Source organism: Triticum aestivum, chromosome 3B (genome assembly GCF_018294505.1).
Source record: "Triticum aestivum cultivar Chinese Spring chromosome 3B, IWGSC CS RefSeq v2.1, whole genome shotgun sequence".
Classification (NCBI taxonomy): domain Eukaryota; kingdom Viridiplantae; phylum Streptophyta; class Magnoliopsida; order Poales; family Poaceae; genus Triticum; species Triticum aestivum.
The window spans coordinates 33,491,086-33,500,774 of NC_057801.1; the positions used below are offsets into that span (position 1 = coordinate 33,491,086).

At 43.8% G+C, this 9,689-nt stretch overlaps 1 protein-coding gene and 1 pseudogene across 1 annotated transcript; one reads left to right on the forward strand and one right to left on the reverse strand.

Moving 5' to 3' along the window:
* Nucleotides 1-2,315: 2,315 nt before the first annotated feature.
* On the forward strand, nt 2,316-6,368 carry LOC123064584 (uncharacterized). Its single transcript, XM_044488038.1, has 3 exons — nt 2,316-3,305; nt 4,061-4,147; nt 4,754-6,368. Exon 1 carries the CDS (start codon nt 2,389-2,391, stop codon nt 3,235-3,237), a length of 849 nt encoding a protein of 282 aa, XP_044343973.1. The 5' UTR covers nt 2,316-2,388; the 3' UTR covers nt 3,238-3,305; nt 4,061-4,147; nt 4,754-6,368.
* A 350-nt stretch (nt 6,369-6,718) lies between these two features.
* On the reverse strand, nt 6,719-9,161 carry LOC123067223 (rust resistance kinase Lr10-like; annotated as a pseudogene).
* Between the last annotated feature and the right edge of the window lie 528 nt (nt 9,162-9,689).

Consider the following 9,689-nt stretch of genomic DNA (forward strand, 5'->3'; position numbering starts at 1 on the left):
AAATCACATTGTAGATTCTTATAATTCTATTGCCAAAGTTGACGGGCGCGGCAACGCGCGCCATCAATGATCTAGTATTGTATATATGTAGCTAGTAGCGTCGGATAGATATACCAAAACTTGTTGTTCGACCAATCTCTCGAAGAAAGAGAGGTCACTTGTCTCTGTATATGTTCATGAAGATCTCGTGTACTTAATGGTTCCTTCGTTTGCTTACTAGCTAGCGTGCCGAGTTCTCTTTATACGTATAGTAGCTAGTGTCGACCAAGCACGGAGATAAAGAGATGTCACTTCTCTCTATTAGCTAGCTAACACAATATATGAAACCCCTAAATTAACCCTCCAAAACCCCCTAACCCCCTCCCCCCTTTAAACAAAACAAAAACCCCAGGTCCTGCCATATGCTGACGCGTGGATATCTTTTGGTCCCGATTGGTATTACCAGCCGGGAGTAAAGATCCTCCAACCTGGACGCCCCGTAGCGGCCAAGTGGAGCCCTTTCTGTCCCGGTTCGTAGCGGCCAAGTGGAGCCCTTTTTGTCCCGGTTCGTAAGTGAACCGGGACTAAAGGTTTTGGGCTTTAGTCCCGATCCTTTAGTCCCGGTTCCAGAATCGGTGCTAATGGGCCTCTTGAACCGGGACAAATGACCCGTTTTCTACTAGTTGTAGATAATCAACTCCTCGCCTACGTTTACTTCTCGGAGACTGACACATGGTACAATCAAACCACAACTGAGGCTCCAAAAAATACTTATTTGGGTTCCCTATTTAATTTGGTGGTTGTCCTAGCACTCTTGTCGGCAATATCCTTTACTAGTCGTTTATGATTGGGATAGGCACCATACTTCATTTTGATTTGGATAACCTACTTTTTAAAAATTTAAATACACATATATCCAAATTATTTTAATTAATTTTTAAAAAGTTTTCCTTCCACATTAAAAAAATATAAATGTAGTGTGAAACAATATTAATGCTACTTATATAAAAATTTAACAGCTTAAAAAGTGTTTGTGACATTTGAAAAATGTTCACCTGTATCAAATAAATGTCTATGACATTTAAATAAAATGTGTACACAATGTAAAAAATGTGTTATTTTAATCTTTCTTAAAGTGTTTCGCACCGTTAAAAAAATTGTCACATTAAAAAAAAGGTTATACAATGTATAAATTGTCCGTGTAAGTTAAAGTGATGAAAACCGAAATTCCTTATTTGACACTGTCTAAATATTACCCTTCCTATCTAAATTTCCTTCACAATATAATAGGACCATCAATTTTTCCAGCTAAGAAAGTTAAATAACAAATTAAAGTACACTTATTTTGGCAGCGTATGTGCCTCTGTCCCCAGATCCATGCAAGTGAGGAGGGTGTCGGAACAACCCGCCGTCGCAGAACCTTGCCAGGCACCTACCTCCCTACAAGACAACGTTAATTTGCTCAGGGAGATCATCCTCTGCCAACCCTTGGACCTATACTCGCTCTCCTGCTCCTATACCATAAGGAAGGGCTAGTGAGGCCTGCTTATCGACCCCCAATTGCACCTCTGATTCTATGCAAATCACCGCAAAACCGCCACTCCTCGGCATCTTTGAGAATAGCACCAAGTATTGTATTGTGTTCGCCCCCATTCTGGCCCTTGTTCCCGACCCCATCCCTCTAGAGCTCTTCTCCCTTAAACAGGGAAGCAAATTTTTTGGTAGTGTCCAATAAGTAATTTTCTCACGAAACAAACCCTACGCCACTCCCCTTGTGTTCCTGATTCCTCTAGATCTTGGCGCCACCGGAATGGCTGGCCGCCGCTGCTAAAACGCTATAACATCTTTGTGACAGGAGTTCAATTGCTGGGAAGAAGCCGATGTACTAGTGTAGCCACCCTTCCTACCTTGTTTGTCAGAGAAGAGGAAAAACAAGCTGCCCGAACGATTTGGAACAGTAAAAAGATGGAGTTTCGCCAACTGCTATGAAGTTGTACAAATTCGCAATGGGTTTGTTGAGTTACACCGAAGCATCTCCTTGGAGCTTATTTATGCACCTTTGGAGCTTCAGATGGAAGCATTTGTGCACTAGAAGTGTCCTTACACACCAACCATCAACTGATAATACAATTAAGGTTTTTTACAGCATTGTTCATTCCTTTCTTTTTTTCCTTTCTTGAGATAATATTTTCTTTTTTCCCCTTTTTTTTGAGGTAATATTTTGTTAGGTGATGGTAATCTTTTTTTTTAGGTGATGGTAATCTTTTCTTTTTCCTGGTCATTGTTCACTCACTGGAAACTGGGAGGAGAACCAACGGGTCAGGGCCCAACCCAACCCAACCCAGTCCTAATGCTACGACCCATGAGCCACCTCCAGCAGCTAGCTAGCTAGGTCTTGGCGGCGCCGCCATGAGCCACCTCCACCCCGGCCGCCGCCGCAGCGCGCGCCACAGTTCCCGCCCACCCACCACGCGCCTCCATCCCCAAATCGACGCCACTGAGGACGGCACCGGAGTGGCCAGCCACCGGCGCAGCAGTAAGCGCCGGAGCTCCCACATCCAATCGAGCGAGGGGGGCGACCGAGTGACCCGCCGCTGCCGCGGTAAGCGGTTCCGCGCCCAGACTCATGCTAGCGAGGTGGGCGACGGCACCTCGCCGGAGCCGCCCGCCTCCCCGCTTCAAGTCGACGACCTCCTGAGGGAGATCCTGCTCCGCCTCCCCCTGGACCTACACTCGCTCTCTCGGGCATCCGCCGTCTGCAAGCCGTGGCGAGGCATCGTCGTCGATTCCAAGTTCCTCCTCCGGTTCTATACACGCCATCGTAAGCCGCCCCTCCTCGGATTCTTCCAGCGCGGCGACCAACGGCTCATGTTCACCCCCGTCATGGCTCCTGCTCCCGACCGCATCCTACCTGGGAGCTTCGACCTTGGACATTGCTACAGCCACGTGCTTGATTCCCGCCACGGCCGCGTCCTTCTCAGTGCCTGGCCCCGGATCTTCATGTATGATCCTATCACCAGCAAGCAGCACGACATGTCCATTCCTCCGGTGTTCTTGGACCGCCACTTCAGCGCGGCAATGCTCTGTGCTGCCAGCGACCAGGGACATGTGCACGGCGGCTGCCACTCCTACCCCTTCAAGGTGGTCTTGGTGTCCATGTACAGAGGGGGGCAACCCATTGCCCGCGTTTACTCCTCAGACTGCCACATGGGGCGGTCTCATCTCTACCGAGACTCGACATGTTGGGTCTTCTCTTGATTCTGGTGGCACCCTTGGATCCCGCTTTAGGGATCACTGCTACACTTTCACGAGTTTCTCTCCACTAGGTGATTTCTCATCCTTGGTCTTTATACCTTACGAATTAGGACTAACCCAATCTAGTTATGTTCTGTACATGTTACCTTTGCTAGATGGACAAATTTATCGCCGTAATACTTTATTATATGTTATGTTTTCAATGTGCTTGTCTTTTCTATTGGAAGGTACCAAATAAAAGTCAAATGATTAACTTAGTTCGCTAGTTTGAGCGCCCTAGCTGCTAGTTTATCTATTATATATTATTATTATCACTGTTGAATTCATACTTTCTTTAAATAATTTTGATTTCTCATTTGTTCATGACCCCTTCTGTAGGTGATTGTTATGTTTGTAGCACATAGAAATAAGTTGCATTTCTTGTCTTGGGATCCATTCACTTAAAACAGAATGGCCAATGACATTTTTGTTTCTCGAGTTTGTTTTGGCATAATTCTGTGTGGTTGACACTATGAGGAATGAGTTCACTTGAGAACATTTACAGGTCATGGTTTTTCCCTTAAAACTAAATTCTTAGTTATGAGGTAGCTAAGTATGCTGCTTGTATGAATGTTATTTGCATTTTACAACGGATGTGGTTTTGTTCATCTACTGCTAGTGTCAAGCGTGACTTAGAGCACATCAATAGAAATAAGTTATATAGGTGAATTAGTTTGCTCAAGTTAAATTTCTCAGCTCGTCTTTCTAACAGTCTCATGTTGCCTTCTCTTATCCATTTGTCCTTATTGTGGACTGTTGTTAATTGCTAGAGCTCTTATGCTTTTAGGCACAACCATTGCCGGTGGAACTGATGGAGCTGAAATGTTAGGATGACACTGGTTTGATGTGCTAATGTGCTGAAACGGTCTAATGGGTAAGATCTTCTGAATATAATTTATGAGATTTGGGCTGTTTGATTTTTTTTTCTTTCGAAGATATGTGGTGGCCAATGTGGGTAGCATGCACCCTCAAACTACTCTCCATTTAGATGTACGGCTGTAGGGATTTGCACATGCTAATAACACAGAGAAACAACTAAAGTGGTGGTGAGGCTAAGTAAAAAACGACTCATGTTGGATTATAAATGATATGCAGATGATCCAAATGTCGTATGTCTAGAGTTCTCCCTTGGTTTAACTTTTTCATAATCCATAAGTTTAAAGCAACATATTAGTAGCCCATTTTGCTATTAGCCTATTACAGACATCAGTGATCAGTCATTTCATTCAACTTCATCACCTAAAAAATCGTGTGAAAAGGCTAAAGGATTTATGATTTTGTCATGTATATAGCCAGTAATATGATATTACTCTTTCTTTTTTGGAGGGGATATGATATAGCTCTACTTTATGTTGCTGAGCTGATCATGGGTCTGTACGCATGGCTTGTTCATACAATGTTACATACTCCTAGCTACTACTATTAGTTTCTGATGTATTAGGCTACTAATAATTAAGATTGATGATTTTGTTTTCTCCAGGTGAAGGAAGGGTTGCTGTGGTTGCTAGTTGTCACTTGGTTTGTCGCGTCGCATCAGTGTGGTCGGCAGTGTTTATATGTTACCTAAAAGGCTACAACAACCTACCGTGCCTTAATCTAGCCAAGTCTCTAATGTAGGAAGATGCTTTTGAATACCTAATCCAGGGAATTTGAGCTGAACCTAGTATTATATGAAGTTGGATTCCGCCGTCTCCTGTTTTTGCTTCATGCTTGTGCTTGGCAGCTCTTGTGTTGAGCAATGAGAGTTTCAGCTTACCCTAGTATTATCACCTAAACTTGTATGTTCGTGTGTGCTTCTTAGACGCGTGGTTTGAAAAGCATGCCATCCCTAGAATTTTTACAAATTATCATTGCAGGGTGGGCAAAGTCGATGCGTTCATGTTGGCAGGACCGAATGAAGATGTATTTCAGTTGAAACGTGGTTTGCATGGCCAAAAATCAGATCTGATCAAATCAAATAAAGTCTGCATCCATGGATCAAAAAGAACCTTCATAAGCACTGTTTCGGTCTGGGTTTACAAATCATTTCATCGTTTTCATGACTGAAATGGACTCTAGAAATTTGGATCAGAGAGACGTGACTTTCTTTGCCCTGAGACTGAGGTTTGCTGCTGCTGTCCAGTTATTTGTGGTGGTCCATATGTGCCAGAGGACTCATTGTTCTTGCAACGGCTGTTTACCGCTAAAGATGCAGGATTGGAGAACAACGGCTGTTTACTGCTAAAGATGCAGGATTGGCCGGCAGCAAGTCTATAGTCGTACTCCAAATTGCAGGAACACTTACGGCAGGAGGTTGCATTCTTAGCTGTAATTCTCTGCTGGGTTTCCAAGTCATCTCAAGCGTGTTTTATACGATTTGCATGAGCACGTATGGCAGGAGGTTGCATTCTTGGCTTGTAGTCTTATGCTGGACTTGCAAATCATTTGACTGTATTTATACGGCTGAAAATAACACAGATTATATCGGAATGATGTGGCAATTTGTTCTCGGTCTACAAGTCATTTGAAGTTTACATGTCTGAAATTATTGTTGTACAAATTCGGATGTCAAAGACTGGACTTCCCTTGCCCTGAGAACAAGGTCCCCTGGGAACGAGGTTGCTGCTGATGTCCAGTTATTTGTGGTGGTTCATATGAGCCAGAGGACTCATCCTCGCAGCGGCTGTTTATTGCTGAAGGTGCGGGACTGGACGGCAGCGAGTCTACTATCACACTCGTAATGGCAGGAACACATACGGCAGGAGGTTGCATTCTTGGCTTGTACAGTTTCTGCTGAACTTTGAGGTCATTTGAATGTTTTCTATGCTGCTGAAATTACCATCATTAAATTGGAATGCATGTGACAGCAAGAAATCAGCTTAATTTTTCTTACCCTGAGCTGACTGAGGTTGCTGCTGCTGTCCACTACTTTGGTCCATATGTGACACTATGGATTGTAGTTACGCACTCACATTCATGGTTACAAGAACTTAGCCTTAGCAAAAAGATAGAAGTGTGAACATGTCCGTCGACACGAATTCCTCTGCAATCATCATCATCTCCATCCACTGAGACTAAGCTTTTCATCAATCACAAGGGTTCGTACTTCATACAGGACAGGCTGGGTCTGTTCATAACAGCAGCAGCAGCTGAAGAAAACATAGTACTCTGCGTTTTTTACATCATATCTTTTGTGTGTGTCCACCTCAAGTTTAATACATTCCTTCAACCCTGTAATCATGCTAACAATATTTTAATACCAAGTGAAAATGTACTGATATACTCGAATAGTATGTGTCTTCCAGGAAGATAATTACGTTTCAATTAACAGTTGGAGATCAACATCCTCTAACTGCTAAACATTATTACATCTTTCCACATAAAACTTCACATGACTTGGAAAACATAATAATAGGATATTTCATAAGACTTGAGACATTAAATCACACACACACACACACATATGCTACTCATCCTCCTCCGAGATCTCAGTCAGCTCGGATAACAAAGGGTAAGAATCCGGGACAGGGGTGTGCTCATCGTCGCAGAAGAATGGCCTGGAAGGCATCTGCAAACCATCAAAGCCACCTTCCAACATCTCTATGACCTCGCTCATCGTTGGCCTGTCATGTGACTTCATCTGAATGCACCATAATCCAACGATGCACAGCTTCCTCTCCAATTCATGCATGCCAGCAGCTGGAGATATCGCATCCACCGCTGGAGCAGTTAGTTTGTCATTCACCCATGATGGGTAGTAAGACTGGCTTGAGTTCGCCGCATTTGGATCAGCGTTCCTTCTTCCTCCGGCCATCTCCAACAACAGCATCCCGAAGCTGTAAACATCGGACTTGCTTGATATGGCACCAAAGCTCCCAGATATCATCTCAGGAGCTATGTATCCAACAGTCCCACGTAAGGCATTAGATGGCACAAAACTGTTGTTCCATGGGTAAAGTTTGGCAAGTCCAAAATCAGCAAATTTTGAAACAAAATTGCTGTCAAGAAGAATGTTGTGTGGCTTGATGTCAAAGTGCAGAATCTGCATTTCGCACCCCTGATGCAGGTAGTTGATCCCTCGAGCAATGCTTAAAGCAATCTCATTGAGCTTGTCCCAAGAAAAACTCTTCTCGGGTGAAAAGATGTATTTGTCAAGAGAACCTCGAGGCATGTACTCATAGACAAGCGCCCTTCTCATCTCCTCTGAGCAGAACCCGATCAGACGCACCACATTGACATGGTGGATCCTGCCAATGGTAGAGACTTCACTAATGAAATCTTCTCCATTGCAGCTGGAGTTACTCTGTAGCATTTTCACAGCAATACGGAGATCTTCTGGGAATAGCACACCCTTGTACACAGATCCATAGCCACCTTGGCCCAGTTTGTCTCTGAAATGGCTTGTGACTGCAATGATGTCTATGTAGGCGTACCTTATCGGGCCAATCATTTGCTGGATCTGGAGGAACTTCTCAACCGCATCAATTGTGATCCTTATTTTCCAATACTTGTATGCAAGGAAGATCAATACTGCCAGGGGTGCTAGCACAAACCTGCATAGTACTGCACACAAGTTGGGATACCGTAGTTAGACTGTCATATATAAGCATACCAGATTATAGCTGTGATGATTTAAAAAGGAAATTGCCACATACCAAAAAGGAATTTGGTGATGTCAATAGCAGATATTATGGCATTATAACCCACAACCACATACACGAGACGCGGTTTTCTTACATAACTTCTTACTGCATCAGAGCGTTCATAGCATTTTAAGAACGGTATCTCACTCGAGAAAAAAAGCACGAATCGGATTCATTGTGTTTGCAGGAGATGCTTGCTTCCTGAAGTCACTGCAAATCACCATTGAACAAAAAATAATTCAAGAGGGGATGCAATTTTTTAGTTGGTCATAAAACAAACCGGAACGGGAGGAATAGAAACACGGGTTCTCATCGTGACACTCCATCTGCCAGAGAGCAGACTCACCTTGTTGAATTGTTCAGGCAACCTTTGATGACCGTAGAAAGGCTGTCGAGCCAAACACCACGACCAACACGAACATGAAATCCCTTGCTTATGAAGTGCATGGTATCTTCGTAACTTGCATTTGGTAACTGTTTGTCCAGGATTGATGAAGCATCAAAGGGTGACGCGGCCAAGTATCCACAGGAACGCGCAAGAGATTGAATATCACAATAATTACGGTCAGTCCAGAAATAAACAAATGAATTTTTCGCACTCAGGCAAGGAGCGGGCTTGTATCGACTAAGTATTATTTACTACTGCTCGCGAACAATTAGCAAAGCATGCCCAACGACCTTCAACTGACAAATAGTAAAGTTCATCTGATCTATCATCTATTCCGTCCGGGTAAGAGTAGCTAGCAGGAAGAGGGTAAATGCTTGCAAGGTAATGGAACAACAAAGTGCACCAAAGTTCGCCATGATAGATTCGCAGATCGATATCCTGGTTATGGAGAAGACCACAGGATACCACTTGTTTTTCCTGAGGAGGGGACTCTTAACTCTATTCACTGTAGGGAAATAGGTATGTGTAGACCGATACAAGATGCGAAAGGAAGATTTTTCTCTCTTGCTCTATCTACTAGTCCCTCCGTTTCTAAATATAAGTCTTTGTAGAGATTCCACTATAGACCACATGCGGATGTATATAGATGCATTTTAGTTTGTAGATTCACTCGTCTTGCCCCGTATGTAGTCCATAGTAGAATCTCTACAAAGACTTATATTTAGAAACAGCGGGAGTACTAGGTAATATGTAGTTTATATTCCACAGAAATATTGCAGTTATACTAGGATTTTCGCACAGTGCCCTTGTCACATGGCGGTAGTGCTTCTAGTCTAAAGGAATCCCTCGAGAAAAAGACATGCCTATGGGTACAGCATGACTGACCAAAACGAAGCTGGTGTTGGAACAGAAGAGTTACTAGAATTTCCACAGTGCCCCTTACTACACGGAAATGATTCTATTTACTTGTTGACGGGATAGACAAGGACTGCACAAATTCTACAACCACACATTCATAGTTGGAATTCGTCTGTCGGTGGGAAACGACACCTATGGGATCACAAGAATCCCTAATATGATTGCAGGGCGCGGGATCATGAGAAGAGCGGGACTAGTAAACAGCACAAAGGGGGATTTACCAGGTTCGGGCCGCAAAGATGCGTAAAACCCAACGATCCTGCTTTGGTGGATGTATTTAGTGTTCTTAAGCTCTTGAACTAGCTCTGGATGCTGGCAGGTTCGAAAGAGCCGAATCCTTTTCCAGTGCGCCATGGGCCTCCTTTTATAGGCGAAAGGGGCTGCCAGAGTGGCACACAGGAGGTGGAATGTGCTACAGTGTTGTGAGCTTATCGTTGGTATTACAGGACAAAGCGCATTTAATGCGAGGCTTAGGTGTCCCTTCATTT

Bases quoted from the DNA above. Each gene is read 5' to 3' on its own strand.
- LOC123064584 (XM_044488038.1), top strand. From the start codon at position 2,389: ATGAGCCACCTCCACCCCGGCCGCCGCCGCAGCGCGCGCCACAGTTCC.